General features: G+C 36.4%; 1 protein-coding gene across 13 annotated transcripts in view; it reads right to left on the reverse strand.

Annotated features, from left to right (window-relative positions):
• DOCK7 (dedicator of cytokinesis 7) overlaps positions 1–19964 on the reverse strand; it is a 221215-nt gene that overhangs the window by 18213 nt on the left and 183038 nt on the right. For 7 of the 13 annotated variants that reach the window (XM_059374958.1, XM_059374957.1, XM_059374955.1 and 4 more), the window contains 6 exons: positions 16563–16721; positions 15720–15820; positions 14114–14306; positions 12572–12715; positions 9472–9603; positions 7952–7966 (listed from right to left, as the gene is read on the reverse strand). In XM_059374958.1, coding sequence (XP_059230941.1) covers positions 7952–7966; positions 9472–9603; positions 12572–12715; positions 14114–14306; positions 15720–15820; positions 16563–16721 — 744 coding nt within the window. The remainder of the gene's footprint in view (positions 1–7951; positions 7967–9471; positions 9604–12571; positions 12716–14113; positions 14307–15719; positions 15821–16562; positions 16722–19964) is intronic. The other 6 variants (XM_059374953.1, XM_059374951.1, XM_059374950.1 and 3 more) reach the window with 1 other exon arrangement.

Consider the following 19964-nt stretch of genomic DNA (forward strand, 5'->3'; position numbering starts at 1 on the left):
TTTCAGAGTTTGTACCAAGTGATTACCTCACATTGGTCTATGTTTTTAAGTCCCTATACTTTTGAGATAAATTAACTTATTTTCCTTATTGCAAGAAAAGATGCTTGGTAGAACATGAACTGTGTTTTAATTATTCTGAAATTACAGCATACTAAATAAAGTGAAATTTAAAAATAACACTAACATTCTTAGTTAGCATTTGCCTTTATACAATCCTTATACATGTAAGCAATGAGATCATAAAAGTCAGGAGCCAAGTACATAGCACCTGGCATGGAGGAGACAGCCGGTAAATGGCAAGACCATCCAGGAGTCCTGAAGCAAACAACTTGCAGTGGGTGTCATTCTGGCAATTAAAATACTTCTTTGTGGAAGAGTATCGAAATATGGAAGAGTAAGGGAAAAGTGTGTGAAAGATGAAAAGAAAACAATCTGACACGAGTTGGTTACTCTAAAGTCCCCAAACCACCCCGTGCATCCATTAACCACACATTCAAGTACAAAGTACAGAGACCATCTGAACTCTTACACAAAGCATTTTGAGAACACATTCCTTCAATAAAGATAAAATACTTGGAAGCTTTCTGTGCAATTCTTACAATTTATTTACAAAGATGTTTCAGAAGGGGGCGCCTTGGTGGTGCTGTTGGTTAAGCATCTGATGCTTGGTTTCGGCTCAGGTCTCCATCTCAGGGTCATTAGATGGAGCCCCGTGCTGGGCCTATGGAAGATTCTCGCTCTCAGAATTCTCTTTAATTCTCAGGGCGTCTGGGTGGCTCATTCATTTAAGCATCTGGCTTCAGCTCAGGTCGTGATCCCAGAGTCCTGGGACTGAGCCCCACGTGAGGCTCCCTGCTCAGCGGGGAGCCGGCTTCTCCCTCTCCTCCCCACTCATGCTCTCTGTCACTATTTGTATCTCTCTCTAAGTAAATTAAAAAAAAAAAAATCTTAGAAAAAAAAAAAAAAGATTGTCTCTCTCCCTCTGCCCCAAATAAATAAATATTTTTTAAAAATTAGGATGTTTCAGAAGGATGTTGTGATAGTGCCTATATACACAGCCACATGTAAGTATTTAAAAACCTCAGAATTCTCTTTAAGCCTAATGTGTCTTACACTCACTTTTCCTACTGAGTTCTTACTGGAAAGGCTGAAGGACATGTAAAATAAGTCACAAATGAAACAGATAATCAAGCAAAACCGGAAACTCTAATTCTTAATTTACTAGTTTCATAATAAACCCTCCTCTCAAAATTACAGTGACTAAAAATACCCCACATTTCTACGCAGGAAAAATAAAGTTCTGAAGAAAAAAAAATGTCTTTGAAGCTAAAAACAAAAACAACAACAACAAAAACAAACAAAGAGGTCTCTAATCTAAAAATTTTTTTTCAAATTTATTTCAAAATTTAACAGGTCTAAAAATTAATGGAGTTTCTATAGCAAATGAAATCTCTCTAGAAAAAAAGTATTCAATCAAAATTCTGATTAAAACCATCCATAAGCCAACGAAACAATGTAACAGCAAGTTTTGACATAATCAAGGAATGAAGGCACTGCATGGAAAACAAAAATGGCATCTGTGAAAAAACCTTGTGATTGTTATGTTTCAAAAATGCCACACATATATACACATACATTTCTACTTTGAGAAACCACAAATATTAAAATTGTTATTCTGGCTAAACCCCTCTCAGAGGTGTCCAACATAAAACACTATTCCAAGTCTTTAATATTGTGGCCTTTTAAAATATTTGAAAACTGCCAATTAGGACTTATTTCCCTTAGCTAACTAAACTTTCCAGTTCTCAATCATGTTTATATGATAGGAATTACTAACTTGTTTGCATTTTATTAGTTTTTCAAAGCCACCTTTCCAAGTGTGGCATCCCAGAAACAGACACAATACTGCAGATGTGCTGTCATCAGCTCAGGGATCAGTAGGCTCACTGCTGATATGAACTTGAATTTTATTAGTGCAGCATATAACTAGTACTAAGCACTTAAAGCTCTTTTTATTTACTTTCTCATACTGACATTCAGTTCAAGGAAAAAAATTATTGAGTGCTTATAATGCGTTAGACACTGTTCATCCACTGTTTCATATCTGTAATATGAAAATAAAAATGAAAAGATTTGGCTCCTCAAGAAAGTAAAGGATATACTCAAGTAATTACAATACAAAGGGTTATGTGTTATAATAAAAAGTGGTATCAAGAAAGGAAAGATTAATCCTGCTGGACCCAGGTCACAGAAGAGGTGACGCACAGGGTTCTACAACTCAGAACGGCTAACTGGATGTGGGAAGGAAGGAAAGAACATTTCAGCAGAGAGAGAAAGGAAAACAAGAAGATACAAAGCCATGAAACAGAATATAAGGGAAACCACTCATCCACTCACATATTGACTGCCTACCATATATGCCAGCAAGTGGTTCCAGACATTTGTGACAGATCAGTGAACAAAAGAGACAAAGAGCATGGTCAGGGTAGATCTCACCAAAAGGTGACACCTGAGCAAAGATGTGGAGGAGGTGGGAGAGTTACTCATGTGGATCTCTGGGGAAAGCATTGCAGAAGAGCGAGCCAGTGCGCAGGTCCTAGGAGAGCAGCCTACCCAGTACACGAGAAGACCAGGAAGGCGGCCCGGGTAGTAGAAGGGGAGTGTGCCAGAGGTAGAATGGAGTAGATCAAAGAGATAACTCTAAGGAGTTATTAAGAGATAACTCTAAGGAGTTACCGGAATTGAGAATGAATGCGTGTGCACTGGAATGGGGGAGGGAGCAGAAGGAAGGTTAAGAGTGTGGGTAAATTTATTTCCAATTTGTAAAAAGTTCTCTAGTGTGAAACCTCTGACTCTATCATGTTCACGAACCCATAATCATATAGTTTCCTCCTCAGGGAAAAAAACCCACATCACTTCATCGTATTTCCTCTTTAGACGGCAGAATGACACCTGTTTTCTGCTTTCCTATAACCTAGTCTCTATTCTCCTAGCATCACCTTTCCTTACGGTCATGAATTCTTTCTGAATTTCCCATCATTCCCACACTCTAACTGATTCTTCCTTAGCAGTTCTATTTACTGATTCCCCCATCTTGTGGGTGATGAGACCACATCCCCGGAGAGCAAAACTGATAGGCTCATCTCTCCACTTCTCTAATGGCTGAAATGCCTTGTGACAAAAGGATCCCAAATCCTTTTTAGTTTTGTTATCTTTATTTAGCAAGAACATTCTGTTGGGCTGGTTGTGCATTTCTACAACCACATCACTACTAAAAACTTGTATCCTCATCCAATTGCTTTCTCCTAGGCTTCCTTCAAGGTTATTGATTTCTAAATAGGCATACCAAGATTTCAAACAATGGTAATTGCCCTCCTCTTCTATTGGATCTGTTCCTCTTATAGAACACAAACACTTTTATCAGTTTAGTTAGTAATAGATGTCAACTTGGGAACATAACACCTCTTCCATTTCATTAGCCAAATTAAGATTTCTTCTTCTTCTTCTTTTTTTTTTTTAAGATTTATTTATTTGACAGACAGAGATCACAAGTAGGCAGAGAAACAGGCAGAGAGAGAGAGAGAGAGAGGAGGAAGCAGGCTCCCTGCCGAGCAGAGAGCCTGATTTGGGGCTCAATCCCAGGACCCTGGAATCATGACTCAAGCCGAAGGCAGAGGCTTTAACCCATTGAGCCACCCAGGTGCCCCCCAAATTAAGATTTCAAGTAGCAATAATGATAATGATGATGATGATGTTATAGTAACATTAAAAATAATAATCTCCAACATTTTAAAACTACTTACTATGTGACAGACACCAGTATCCCCTTTACTCACATTATTAATTCTTATCACATCTGAGATGGATACCATTTTGGGCGGGGGGGGCTCATTTTATAGGTAAGGAAAAATAACTTGTCCAAGGTCACAGAGTTAATCAGTGGCAGGACTAAGAGTTAAATACCAATATATTTGACATCTGAAGTCCAAGTTCTAATTAAGTTATGAAAATTCCCATACCCTATATACTGATATACAACGTTAGGACATAAGTATGATCTCTGAACCATCTCCCACTTCTGATGTTTTCCTTGAGAATTTTTGAGAATTTCCTTGAGTAAGTCTTTTGAGAATTAATGGGTACCTCCTACCCTATGGTTTGTCTTTCTCTGTATTACAATACTGTCTTCTGTACTCTAATACAATAAGCAGATTGGTGGTTCACCTATGAAATATATTCTTCTAAGATATACCCTGCTACATTTCTTGTCAGAAGTTCAGTTTCAACCATTCCATGTCATAGTCCAAAAAAAAAGAAATCACATCTAATATCGTCTACATTGTACAGGTTTGCTGTCCATGTCTTTCTTTTTCTGAAAAGCAGCATAAAGGGCAGAATATGATCAGCGGAACGGCACCATCAGGTGTTCCGTCATGGATCTGCAGCAATTATCACGGATTCACCAGCTACCCACAAAGTGTCTCCTCCTGGAGATAAGATTCTTCCTACCCATATGTTTTCCTTAACGTTCTTTATATCTGACTTGACATTCCTGATGTAAAGCCTATACTCTTGGAATTTATTTTATTCTTTTCTTTCAGAGACTCCCCCACCTCCGTTATATGGCTGTTTCTAATTCTGCTCTACCTTTGCTTGCTTAGATGAGTTAATTTATCTCACTTAGCTTGAACATGGATTAAAAGCATAATAAATTCAAATGAAACCATAGCACCAGAACTATGGCCAGTATTTCTGAGCATATAAAACCCAAATACTGCCTCATATTCGTGTCCATCTAGCCCGATGACAAGAGTTAAGATATAGCCCTTTTGTATGTTTTGATCTCAAACAGTAAGGTGCCCCACTTTTGTTAAGCATTCCAGCGGGAAGAATTTAGCTTCACAAAGCTAATAAGTCCACCCTCTCTAGCCTTTCTGGAGATAGTGAGATATACCTAATATACCAGTGATATTCCCTTTGAAGAAATATCTTCTAATCTTTAAAGAAAAAATAAAATGGAGAAAGTGTCACACGACTATTACTGATGTTTGGGGATTAACTATTCTAAAAAACCCAAAATTGCATTAATTTATTTCTGAAATTGATCACTGCTGGATACCTGGATAAATGCTTCTTTTAAAAATGAAACACATCAGGCGCCTGGGTGGCTCAGTGGGTTAAAGCCTCTGTCTTTGGCTCAGGTCATGATCCCAGGCTCTTGGGATCAAGTCCCACATGGGGCTCTCTGCTCAGTGGGGAGCCTGCTTCCCACCCCCCCTCTGCCTGCCTCTCTGCCTACTTGTGATCTCTGTCAAATAAATAAATAAAATCTTAAAAAAAAAATGAAACAAACCAAAAAAGTAAAACAAAACAAAACAAAATAAAAAACCCACACCCACAACAAATACAAAATCAGTATAAAAACTTCCATAAAGGGCACCTGGGTGGTTCAGTGGGTTAAACCTCTGCCTTCGGCTCAGGTCATAATCTCAGTGTCCTGGGATTAAGCGCTCCATCGGGCTCTCTGCTCAGCAGGGAGCCTATTTGCCCCTCTCTCTCTCTCTGCCTCTCTACCTACTTGTGATCTCTTTCTCTCTCTCTGTCAAATAAAAAAATAAATAATCTAAACAAAACAAAACAAAACAAAAACAAACTTCCATACAGAAATTCAGTATTTCTCTTTTCCTAGAAATATTTTTAAAAATGCAATCATAAGAAAGAAATGATTAAAACACCCTTTATTTCCTATTATTGCCAGAAAAAGAAATGGGCTTGAGAAAAGAGAAAATAAAGGTGAACGCTAAATAGCCATTAAGGTACTGAGACCAGCAGAACAGGTAGGAGCCGCCAAGATTTGTGACAGGTCCCTGATTTGTTCATCTGCATGGTAAATACTTAACCAAATTGCTAAGTGTCAAGTTTTAGAGTTATCTTTTACACACACACACACACCTCAAACGCTTTGCCAACTCAAATAATTTATACCAAATCAAAGAGCATAATGAAAAATGAAACATAATAAACTAATACATAAGCCCAGAAAGTCTTTTCCTGTAAATCAGGTAGTCAGTTATCAATGCAAAGAGCCTTTCTACACAATGGATAAATCATCCTTACTGGAAATTAAACCAGTGAGTTCTCTGAGAATACTAGGAAACATAGCTTTTGGAAAAAAACAAAATTACTGAAGTTTTCCCAGAGTTAAAAAGAAAAATATTCACAAGATAGGAACTTACCACAATAGACAATAGTAAAAGTAGGGAGTAGGGTCAGCAACCAGGGGCAAGAGAGAAGAGAAAACAGAAAGCATTTTAATTAGGGAAATATCAAAACAAATAAGCAGCAAATGGTGGCAAACACATTTTTAAAATGCAAGCATCCATTTAAGTTTTACAAGGGAAAAGCAAAAAACAAACGTGCAACAATTTTAGAAGCTACAAAGCTAAAAGTCCAGTGAAAGGCAGTGACAAGAATATAAACAGAAAAATAAAGTCTGTGCGACTTTTACCATGCAATAAACATGATGACAGAATGATATTAATGTCATAACCAGTGAAAATTGTACCTTTCAGGGGTCGATTTAGCATCAAGCCAACTAGAAATAAACTGCTCAGAGGTTTCAATATATCTTCTTTCATGCCTACTTTTCAGCTAATTTCATTTCATGTGAGGAAATCCATAAGGAACGTTACCACTCTTAGATTAACCTTGGCAAGCCTCTTTCTAGATCTCTTAACTGAGCCACAGAAATGAGGAATTATATATTAGATATTAATAAGGCCATATACATTGAAACTGGAGAATTAAGGTAGATGTACAAGTACTGGCTTCCTCTGAAGAAAACCAGAGGTAGGGACAAATTCAGAGATGGAAGAAACACAGTAGTAACATTTCTTTCTATGGGTTTCTATTTGGGTCCCTAAATAAGGACCGCAGTGCAAAACCAGAGAAAGTGTAAGGTGCTGAGCCAATGTAAATGTGACCTCAAAGTGAAAGGCAAATAAGCATTGCTTAAAATAAACCTGATTTATTAATACCCTGGCTTTACCGCATCAATATAGATTAGGGCACATCTTCCAGAGCTCTTTTCTTTACAGAAAGTTCTAAAATAATAGCAATCAAATCTTTCTGGCTTTTTTCAGGTAAAATTTGACTCATGCATTACTTTTCACAAGCCTACCTCCTACATAAAAGGAAGTCTATATGTAGTCTTCAACACAAACTTTTAAACTGTCAGTATAGGAGGTCAAAGTAAATTTCATGTTCTGCCAGTCTCTGTATCCCTCCCACCAACAAAATTTAAATGACAAAGTGAGTTTCTTCCCTCAGGAGTGCTCATACTCAAGGTGAAGTGACTCAAGATCAAATCAACACATTATTTCATCAATTCTGAGACGCACATTTTTTGGGACCACATTTTAATATCCCTGTAGTTGGCATTCATCTTTCAACTGATAGGATGTTGTGAGTCAATAGGTTTCTTTTTCTTTCCTAAAGCCATATAAAATAATGGTAGGTCTTATAATTGATGGCGTCTTTGATCAGATGAAATATGGTATTTTCTATTTACACCTCTGAGCAATAACACATAAATCGACCTCTGTATAATGAGGTGAAACAATATGGTTAAAAAAAGAAATCTGTGTGTAAATGTTGATGAAAGAAAATGCTTCAAAGGATAAAAACATACTAAAGTGATGACAAAGTGGCTCATTTACCAAAGAATCTCATTAGTGTAACATGAATTTCCATGCACTGCCTACAACCTCTTAATAATAAATTGTTTAAAATAACTTATAGTATTTTAACAAAATTTCTTTGGTTAATGAATTCAGTTGATAGCAGACAGCAACAGAATGCCCACAGCTAGCACATGTGGGCAAAGCATTGGCATAAGAAATCTGGTCAAATCAATCTATTAGTGTCTTTAACTAACTAAAACATTACCTACCTCCCAGCCAGTACTCTGTATAATAAAAAGTAAAAAAGGGCAGGTCATAAAAAAAAAAAAAGTTTTAAAAGAACAAAAAAAGGCCAAAGGAACTTGAGCACCATAGGTAAGGCACCATAAACCATAAATTCTCCTCCTCGAATAGAAGATAGCAGGATATTTTAAACACCATATTCTTTCATTTAAGATTTATAATAATTTCCTGAATTGCTTATTCAAAACCTAAGTAGTTAAAATTTCACTTTTAAAAACTTTAGTAAGGGAAACTAAATTTTGGTGAAAAAGAGGCAGCTCATATTTCATCAATGTGTCTGAATTAGACCTCTAACTAAAGGCAGTAGTGCCTCACTGAATTACCCAGGGTAAACTGGAACAGAAATCGCAATTTTGTTCAAATGTCTATTATACAAATGGAGGAAAATTTCTTGCAAACTACTAGCTCCAGGTGTTCCAGAACGGACATGTAACGGACAGTGTATGTACAACTGATTAGAATAAGACCCACCTGTTACCCTCATGAATTGTAATAAATCTCTGGCAACTTCAGTGTTTTTGTAAAAGACAATAAAATATTGGCTTAACAGTACAGCAGCCCTGTTTTAAGACTATTAAAGTTTTTCAAATTGTATCAATTCATCCAGAACAGCTTAGTCCACAGTGAGAAAGAGGAGGTCAAGCTGACAGACAGTAGAGCAGGACTAGTCATGAATACAAAAGTGGATACTCAATACTCCACCTTCTTCTTGGATGATGGTAGCAGCAGATAACAGCGCAGGTAGCCCGGGGAAGGGAAGGGAAAGTAGGGAAGGAGGAGGCTCAACAGGCTATCTCAGAGTATTTTAACAGAGCCAAGAATTTAGTTTCAGGGAAATCAGTTGCTAGTAGTCTGCTTCATTTTTAAACCAAGCCTTATTTTGATTTTAATTTAGGTGATAATATGTGGATCCCATAAACTATAAGCAAGCACTAAAATCATACTATCATAATCAAATAAACGTAAGACAACAGTTTTATTATTTTCACTAAATATTATTTTCATATTAGAAATATATTAAGGGATGTTTGAATGGAACACCTAGGAAAATGAAGCTGAGCTGAAAACATTAACAGTACTAGTTTATTAAACTTTCATGAATTTAATAAAAATCTAACTTAAATAAAAATCTTTTTTGGCAGCAAAAGAATCAACTTAAAAATCGCATTCACAATTTTAACCCACAATTGAAACAGAATAGAACTAACAATTTTTAAAAATTTGCCAACTACTAATAATTTTAAAAAGTGAAGAAAAAAATGCTATGTACAAAGTTTATGATGATCATGGTCTACTTAAGGTAAATTCATTTTTTTGTTAATGAATCTTGCTCTCACCACGAACCATCATTTTGACACTGTTCATTTGTAACATGATTAAAATGGTCATTTCATCCAATCCAGTTTGACATCAATACAAAGCAACACAGACAGCTTTCAGACAGTTTTCTCCATTTACACTGAAGCTAGAAAAGTGCAATCATTACCTGATGAACAATTTTGCTGAATGCTTCTTGAAGTTTACCATGAATTGTGGATAGTTTCTTTGCATCCCGATTAGCTTCGTGAATAGGAATAAGTACTTTGTAAACCTCATTTACCGCTTCATACATGCCAGCCTGTAAGAATAATGTTATATTGTTTTTTCTTACATCAATATGAAAGAATTACAATTTAAGAATTCACAATACTTCCACTAAAGCAATACCACTGAAGCTTTCCCAGTAGGACATAAAAACAAACACTACTAACTTTTAATTTTATTAGGCCTTAATAAAAGAAGAATATTTTACACAATACACTATCTCTTCTGGATATGTACGTGTGGGTATATTTAACATACACACTATATATATATGCATATTTAAATTGAACATTCTACTACCTATGGAGTAATTACTTACTAGTATGTACGTGTGAGTACTTACAGATGCATATACACTGTGGCAGAAATTAATTCTGAGCAGAGGAATAAAAGAAATCCAATTACTACACTGGTCACAGGTATCAGATGACCTGTGGTATCCTGACAAACTAAAATTATTTACATTTCTAAAATACTGAAGTGACACGGGGAATCTTATTGAAAATATCCTGTGGGGGAAAAAAATCTGTGATCTTTCACCAAATTTAAGGAGGTTCTGAGCTACCAGACTTTATTCCACCAGGGGCCAGCTGGCCAGCCAAGGGCTGATCTGCTTATAATCAGAGTGAGGGACAACATGTGTTTGTACTGTTATTCCATTTCCTTGTCCTTAATAATGGGGTGGTGGCTGCAGTGAAGGAAGAAAGAGATGTTTTCCAAGAGCTGCTAAGTTCCCATTACCTCACAAATCGGCAAACATTTTCCGAAGGGCATAAAAATGTGGTTCTTAAGTTTTTAAGGAGAAGTTCACAGGAGTTTAAGCGATCACGTAACTGTAATAGTGAAATATATATAGTTTAACTAAAATGCCCCAGTAATTATTGTAATTAAGATCAGACAGATTAGGGGGGTGCCTAGGTGGTTTAGTTGGTTAAGCGTCTGCCTTTGGCTCAGGTCATGATTGCAGGGTCCTGGGATCGAGCCCTGCTGAGCAGGGAGCCTGCTTCTCCTCTGCCCCTCACACCATTCATGTTCTCTCTCTTCCTCTCTCTCAAATAAATAAAATCTTTAAAAGAAACCTTTTCTTGGGGCGCCTGGGTGGCTCAGTGGGTTAAGCCGCTGCCTTCGGCTCGGGTTATGATCTCAGGGTCCTGGGATCGAGTCCCGCATCGGGCTCTCTGCTCAGCAGGGAGCCTGTTTCCCTCTCTCTCTCTCTCTCTGCCTGCCTCTCCATCTACTTGTGATCTCTCTCTGTCAAATAAATAAATAAAATCTTAAAAAAAAAAAAAAGAAACCTTTTCTTTTCTTTTTTATTTTTTTAAGAAAAGATTAAACAGACTAGTTGAAAAATAGTGGATTTCATAATTGTATGCTATTACAAAAGAACTTCCATAATACAGGCCACTGTATTACTGTGAATTATTAAAATTATACACACAAACACAGAGTGTGTATTTATTAAAATATTCCATTAACTGTAAAAGCATTTTCTTACTGCTAGTTCAAATCACTTAAAATGGAACTCAAGGAGCGGGGATCCAGAGGAGCAACCAGGACAGTCAAAGTCCTCAGATGGGAATTTTTTTTTAAAAAGATTTTATTTATTTATTTATTTACTTGACAGACAGAGATCACAAGTAGGCAGAGAGGCAGGCAGAGAGAGAGAGGGGGAAGCAGGCTTCCCACTGAGCAGAGAGCCCGATGTGAGGCTCGATCCCAGGACCCTGGGACCATGACCTGAGCCCAAGGCAGAGGCTTTAACCCACTGAGCCACCCAGGTGCCCCCTCAGACGGGAAATTTTAAAATGGCCCATCACCTAACATTCTTGGAATCTCAGAATAATTATATTTAAATAAGCTGGTTATAAGCAGGAATGATGAAGAAGAGGATGGTCGTGGCAAACACTAATACTTACTTGGAGCCAGGCACTGTGATAAGCACTTCATATATATTAACTCATTTAATCCTCTAACAGCATTCCTATGCAATTCTTATTATGCATTATTCATTATTATGCATTTAATGGATGAGAAAAGCAAAGCACGGATAGGTTGAGTAATATGTGCCTAAAGTGACTGAACTACTAAGGCAGCAGAGCCAGGATATGAATTTGGGTTGTATGCCTTCTAAATAGATGCTCTTACCCAATACATTGCTGGGTAGGGTTAAGGCCAGGAGAATAAGCCATCCCCTATAGCAGTATAATGGTGAAGAAGGGCAACACTGCATATTATGTCAAGCTTCCCCCTTAACCTAACGTGAACTTTCAGTCTCCTAAAACTTGGACACTAAATACCCAACAGAAATGTCAAAGACAGTAGATGTCCTTATGTCCACAGTTTAAGAAAGGAGCATGGTTTCAGCTAGCTATCTTTCCCTTCTCCAATAATCATCCCATCTTGGATCAACAAGACTGCTTCAGTTCTTCACACAGAGACAGGAAGGGACAAGGACTGACATTTTAACATGGTACAGCAGTTCATAAAGCTCCTGGTAAGCTCCAGGTCTCTGACACTTCCTAACAGGGCTCACTGTGCAACCAGTGAGATGAGGGGCCATAATTTTCCTGAGCACCAGGGCAACATTCAAAACACTCAGAAGAAGATCCTTTCATCTGAAAGACCAGTTCTAAAGCTAGAGCCACATTAGTCTTCTCAAACAGGCACTTAAAATCATCCGGAGGTTTTCTGTTTCTTAATTTTAAGGTTTTAGAAAATGGTTGGTGGTCAAAGTTTTATAAACCAAAAAAAAAGTCTGCTATAGATTAAGTGATAATTCATAAATAAGCAAATGAAAAACACTAGAGGAAATGACAGATTATTAAGACAAAAAGGAGTGAAACTGATGAATCTACAGAGAAAATCTGTTCCTAGACAGTTTTCAAAGTGCTTAGAGAAAACTATCATAAAGGAAAAGCAGGGTCATAGGCAGAGAGAATACACGTATCATGAATAATTCAGAGGTATGTATTTGTGGAAAAGAATGAACAGGAGTCATCTACCATAGAGAAAGAAGCAGCTGCTTGTTCCAGTAATCCCACGAGTCCTGACTCAGTAAAGTACTTTCCAGAGCAGATACCTTCTTCATCTGGAGATACCACATCATCTGAGACTGCAGATTCTTCTAAAACATTGGATGAAATATTCTGGGGGAGAAAATTGAAATGGCTTTTGAAATGGGATTAATTTCTTAGCATGAAAGATGTATATGAGGAACTAACTGAAGATGAAATAACAATACCAGCTTGGGTTAAAAAAAGGTAGGGGTAGTCAACACAGAAATAAAAGACAAATCTCCAAAATCTTTCTGTATTCTGAAGATGACAGTAAATGGTAACATTATTAGCAACTTTTCCATTAATAAAAGTTGGGAGATAAAAAGATTAAGAAAAATCATGGGCTAAGGAAAATAGTGATATGATACAGGACTACTCAGGAGACTTAAACAGTCTTTATTTTTAACTTAAATGATCTTGTCAAAACTCCCCATTAGGAAAATTAAGATGCAATATGGCTTGGCTTGCCTAACACACATTGAGTTACTGAACAAACTCAGGTATAATAAAAGCCAATGAGATTGGGATCAGCCATTATTTCTAAAGGAGAAATAATATATACCACCTTAAATATTTTAACCTAAACATTTATAGTAAACATACACTCATTTGACATTTTTTCAAAGTAGATCTAAGGCCTTCTCTTTGTGTACAGGTCTACAAATCAGATTTTTGAATAAATACCCATAAGACAACCTTCTTATAATTTCCAGCTCTGGTTTCTTTAGAGAAAACCTTCAAGAAAAACTTGAATTTAAAAGGTTATCCAATTATCCTAGATTTCTAGGAGCTTTCCCCTCAGTCTTTTTGTAGTTGGTCCAAAATTAATTCAATAGCAACTGTTTGGGAGACTCACTTTTATCAAGTCTTGGCAAAACACTTAACTTAGTTTTCAGAGAAACAGTGGCTAGCTTTCTTTCTGTCTTCAGATTTCACAGGAGAACATAACATTTAATTAAGTTTTGTAATTTCCCAAATCTGGCATTCACAAGTTTTGAATAAAAGCAAAGCATAACTGACTCCTGGCAAGCAAAGAATTTGACTAGTGGGTCAGAGGTACGGAGTCCTACGAGGCAGTAAACTATCGTATCTCAACCATGGTTATCTGCCTATTTTATATGGAGAATGGAGAATGCTGGGTTAGCTGATGTTTTAAGTAAAAGCCAATTGAGAGTTTCTCCTATATTCGGGTACTCCATTATTTCACATGTATTTCATAGATGCTATGAAGTCCACAGCGGTATAGGCAAAGAGAATAAACACTGGTATTTAGAGGTTAAAAAAAAAAGTGGGAAGTGGGGGAAAATTAACAAGAAATGCTCTTTACTAATATATTCAAGCTAGTAATAGTGAAGTATTAACTTATCTTGTGAAGTGTTAGCTTTACTCTTTTTATGTTTTCCTTACAAGCTGAGTGAATCTTAACACCAGTGAGAAAAAACTCGGAAGGACATACCTTGATATAATATAAACCCAGCCGATTCCTACCTGAAATGTTACACACCCTACAGGAAGGTATTTGCGGTCCTCCAGCATGCTTAGATATTCAGCGACAAGTGCTGCTGAGTGGACCAGGCACTGGGCAGCTTCAGCATGGTTGCTGCGTTCCGAGTGTTTGCCCGCCATGTTCTGCAACCAGGTCAGTCGCAGATCTGGAGAGGTCTGGTAGCCCTTGGCAATTCTAATCGGAAGAGAAATTGTTTTCAATCAACATTCCCTTCCCAAGCTGGAAGGGAGTTTGGACTGCTCGTTCAGTATTTACCTAGAAAGGTTTCTGTTACTGAACACAATCTATTAAGACAAGTGTTTGAATGGTATGAAAATGTCTTTGAATATGCTTAAAGAAATAATTGTGGGCCCATGAAATGGTTGACAGCAGTTTTTTGGTAGGGGGACTTAAAAAAAAAAAAAAAAGACATGCCACCAGTAAGGGAAAACTATGGAAATTTATGTGTTCATTATGGGAATATGAAGACGTTTCACAATCAAGAAAAAGATTTATTAGGAGTTTTACTGTTATATTTATTTTAAAGAAATATTTGTTTTGTGTCTTTAAAGAATTCCAAAACTATAAAGAGAGGTTCATATGGCAAAGAAATCTCAAATTTTACTTGCATCTTTCAAGACAGAATAGGAGTTAAAAATGTCTCAAATTGTGTTCTTTGAAATATTACATAATAGGCACAGCAATATTTAAAATCAGAAAACTTACTGTTATGGTAAAACAACATGCTGTATTTTCTTCCTAAAGGACTGACTTTTACACTTAAAATATGGGTCTTAGGCCTTCTGCATGAAGTCCAGGGCACAGGATACTAAAGTGTAAATATGTGCCATAATTATTTTTAAAAATCCTCTGTTTCTGAAAAGCAGCATGGAAGAAGTGCATTCTGACTTTTCAATCTACCATCAGAAAATGACTTAAGTAATTCTGGTATGTTTATTCTCTTATCTAATGTTTTCTGTATGTTTTACCAATTTTTAAAAAGTTTTTATTTAAATTCCTGTTAGCTAACATACAGTGTAGTATCAGTTTCAACTGTGTAATTCAGTGACTCAACACAAGTGCACTCCTTAATCTCCATCACCTATTCCACCCATTCCCCTGCCCCTGCCCCCTGTAACCATCAGTTCTCTACAGTTAAGAGTCTCTTTCTTCGTTTGTCTCATCTTCCTCTTTTTCCCCTTTGTTCATTTGTTTTGTTTCTTAAATATCACATATAAGTGAAATCATATGGTCTTGTCTTTTTCTGACTGGCTTATTTCACTTAGCATAATATACTTTAGCTCCCCCCATGTTGTTGCAAATGGCAAGATGTCATTCTTTTTCATGGCTGAATGATATTCCATTATATACACACCACATCTTTATCCGTTCATCAGTTGATGGATATTGGGCTGCTTCCATAATCTGGCGATTGCAGATAATGCTGCTATAAACATTAGGGTGCATGCATCCCTTTGAATAAGTATTTCTGTATTCTTTGGGCAAATAGCTAGTAGTGCTATTGCTGGATCATAGGGTAGCTCTATTTTTAACTTTTACCAATTTAAACCTGTTATACAAGGTATAAGTGAATTAAACAAATGATACCTGTACATTAGATCAATCAACATTTCAGGATCCTCCTGGTGTTCCTTCATTTTAACAGTATCAGAAAGGATCATATGGAGATTGAAAACCAAATCTTGAACCTGCAGCAGAGAATTTTATTTTAAAAATATCCTTAGTTATCAATCATTCACAATCATTAAATTACTTTAAAAGATTATCAGATTAAAAAAAAGAAAGATTATCAGATAAACATCTGAAGATTGCAAAACAAATAAAATGATACTGATATAGAGCTCTAAAGGATATGGGTATGTTAGGGTATGGGGAGTGAAGGGTAGTAAATAGTAAATTTCATACTAATTCTTCAGCAGGCTGTTTGTTTTGGCTTTTTGTTTTTGTTTTCAGTTCTCTCACCTGGAAACAAATAGAACTAGAAGTAGAAATAAAATACAGGGATGTAGAGGATACAAGAAGAGAATACAAAAGGAAATTCTCTCCTGTTTCTCTTTTTCTGATTCTCTCAAAGGCAGTTTGTAAAAACTTCACTTTTTAAGGCAAATTACAGTTTCACTAATAAGTGGGAATAATATTTCATCTTAAATAATATTTGTTTATACTGCCTAGGTCTATTATTTGTTCCATTTGTTACTAATTCACAGAATTACATACCAAAGATATTAAGCTTTCCATGAAAGAAGCATGGCTTATTGAAACAAAATGATTCACCCCATCTATTGCATATGATTTATGGACTGAAAGAAAACTATAGGTTCCTCCTATAGGAAGAACTATAGGTTCAAACCCAAGTTTGAATTAACAATTTGGAAAGTGCCTATTTAGGATCCTGTTTCGATTAATGATCTAAAGAGTCACATTTCTGACCTGATCAGGAAATGTTGTTTCCCTCAATTCCAGATCTTCTTCAGCATATGTCAATATAGTCTTTAGAGAACGTCTTAAGAATTCCTCATTGAAATTTTGAGATGTGCCCACCAAGGACGACAGTGACATGGTTACCTGCATTTTAACCCTAGCGAAGTTCTGTAATAGAAAAATTGTCAGGTAAGCATTTAACATAGAAAAACTTAAAGAAAAAAGTCTTCTTTTTGTACTTGCTAAAGGAAAAGTTCAGTAAAAAAAAAATACCATCTCAAGAAAGATAATTTTTTAAAAAAGTAATGAATATGCATATTAAAATCAAATTATTTTAAAACCTTAGAAGACCTAACACTCAGAATAATATGCCAAGAATAATATGCCACAAAACAGTGGAAAAAAAAAAGCCATGTGTTAGAATTGAATTAGAAGTTGTGCCTAGGACTTTACATTAATCTGTTTTGAGGTATATATTATAAATAATAAACCATGGTTACACATGAGGTTATAGAGCTTGACCAATAGTACAAAATTCTTAAGTGGTAGACATCTCATCTTCAAACTCCAGCCCATTTCATTAGGTCCATTACCATAATGAAAGTAATTTTAACACACAACATGCATCAAGTAACTTAAAGCAGAATCTTTGGAATGAGGCTCAGGAGTGGTTACATTCCTCCTTTTTCAGAGTGAATTCCTTTCTGTCCCACCTTTTCCCACTATGAAACCACTTCTAAGAGGTTAATCAGGGAAAACCTAGTAAATGCCAAATCCAGGATACCTTCTGATAAACATTCTACCTGACATTCTGTGTATTTAAATGTAATGATTACTTTTTCCTTGAAAATCACCTGCCTTATTCAGTGGTACCATTTTATCCGGATTTTCCTAAATATATCTACTTCTTTTGGGTTGCCCTTCTTAAATACCAGTATTCCCATAGATTCTGGCAAGAAACCTCTACATTTGTTATTCTAAATAGCCTCATCCATTTCTTTGGCTTCAATTAGTATAGATGTATGTCTAGTTCTTCAGCTCGTATTCCTCTCTAGAGCTCTAGGCCATTGTTTTTCACTAGATGGCTCCATCTGGATCTCAGGAGAACCCTAATTTTAACACTGCTAATATACCTTCTTTTCCTATTGATTACACAAATGGTACTACTATTCTTTTAGTCATTCAGGTACCCCCCCCCCCCAAAAATCTAGCAGTCATTCCTCTATCACTCTCTCCTCCCCTTATCCATACCGTAGATCCAGTCCACATTCCCCCCAATCTGTTCCAGTCTAGTCTTCCTCCATCCAATGGCCCCAAGGCCATTGCTATGGTTTATACCCCCATCATGTATTACTTGGATTACTGAAATAACTTAATAGGTCTTATGGCCTTTTTTTTCAAGTTTATTTTCCATAGTATCAGGGAAATTTATGTAAATTTTTCAAGTCTGAACACATCACTCCTCTCCTTAAAATATTCCAATGGCTGACCGCAGCCTTGAGGATAAACTTCAAGTATCTGACTCAGTAAATACATCAAACTATATAAGGGGAATTGAAAAGACAGTACCAAAACAAGTATCTGTCCTAGAATAGCTTAGTCTAGGCCTTTCCAATTACAACTTTATCTTTTCCTGTTCTATTCTCTCTTCCAGCCAGAACCATCATGAAGTGCTAAAAGAGTATCTTTCTCTGTTTGCGTGTTTCCTTTTCTTGTCTCCATGCCTTTTTAATTATGCATGTGCCATTTTCTTCACCTACAAAGTGCTATCCACCTATTCATCATTCTGATCGGGCAATTCTTCATCCTTAGTTCAAGCATCTCCTCTTTCTGAAAACCCATCTTTGGGAGCATAAATCATTTTTCTCTGTGCCTACACACGGCCCTGTGCTATCTCTCATTATATTAACAATAGCAAACACTTATTCAGCATTTGCTCAGTGCAGTTACGGTTTTACGTGTTCTACTTAGTATGAATTTATATACCCCTCACCACAGAAAGGGTACTTCTTGCTATTAATAGGATGAATATTATCTCTTCATAGATGAGCACTGTTTATTCCTTCCTCCACTTCTTCTTCCTACTTAAAAAGGGGGAAAAAAAAGACTACCCTTTTCCCTGTGTGCCTTTTCCCTGTGTGTGGCCAATGCCTCCTACAGAACCTAGAATACAATTCAATACTTTGGTTTTTTTTTTTTTTTTTTTAAAGATTTATTTATTTATTTATTTGGCAGACAGAGATCACAAGTAGGCAAAGAGACAGGCAGAGAGAGAGGGTGAAGCAGGCTCCCTGCTGAGCAGAGAGCCCGATGCGGGACTCGATCCCAGGACCCTGGGATCATGACCTGAGCCGAAAGCAGAGGCCTTAACCCACTGAGCCACCCAGGCGCCCCTCAATACTTTGTTTTAATATTGTTGAATATATCAACTATATAATCTACTGCCAGTTTTAAATTATCTGTTCCTTATTAGAGGTACTACCTGACACTAAGAGGAAATATTACCTATTTTTATCCCATTATATAAAGCTTTCCTAAAACAACAGATGTATCAAGAAGACTCTATATGTGGTCAAATTTCAGGGACTTTATTTCAAAAGCTAAACAAGATCAATAAAGTAATTGGATTCTTCTGTTCTCAATTAAGAAACAAGGACTTGGCTTCTAGTTAAAAAAGGGACAGTGTGAAATGGCAATTTCCTACTTCTCCTGGATTTTATACAAAAATGAAAGATGAACAGGAAGAAAGTCCACATACTTTATTTTCAGCAAATGAGGAGTCTGATATAATCCATATATTAGAAAAATGAAGAAGGACTGGCACGACAGGTTAAGATAAGATGTAGTTTCAAAAGAAGGCAAGGAGAAGAAAGCAATAGTGAGGGATGCTAGGCACAGACTTCTGAAATAATGGGGAAAAATACTTCTTTTAGATAAGAGACTCACTTTGAAGTCAAAGCTATTTGTCTTGAAAACAAATAAGCTAAAAATCTGGGAAAACTGGATAGAAATGGACAAACCAGAAACTTCAGGAAGTTAGGCAAGATGTATGTACAATAGCAAATTCCCATGAGAAATACATCCCTGAAGGAATGTCCTACAAATACGTGGGCCAAGACAATCCAACTCCTTCTATGTTGACTGATAAAAAAGGAAAGATCAGTGAAACTCACCAGACAAAAACACATTTAATAGAAAAATGTTATGAAACAGATGAAAATTCTAATAAAATATTTTGCCATACATTATAAAACATATGAACTTTAGAAAGGAAAACAAGGCAGAAATAAACTCAAGGAAAGAGCACAAATCAGAGGACATAAAATAGGAGCTTACATGTGCTCTAACACTACTTAAAAAGAAATAGAAAAAAAAGATAAAATTGGAAAAAGAAAGAAAGGATGTCATGGA

The sequence above is a fragment of the Mustela nigripes genome, chromosome 14 (genome assembly GCF_022355385.1).
Source record: "Mustela nigripes isolate SB6536 chromosome 14, MUSNIG.SB6536, whole genome shotgun sequence".
NCBI classification, from domain to species: Eukaryota; Metazoa; Chordata; class Mammalia; order Carnivora; family Mustelidae; genus Mustela; species Mustela nigripes.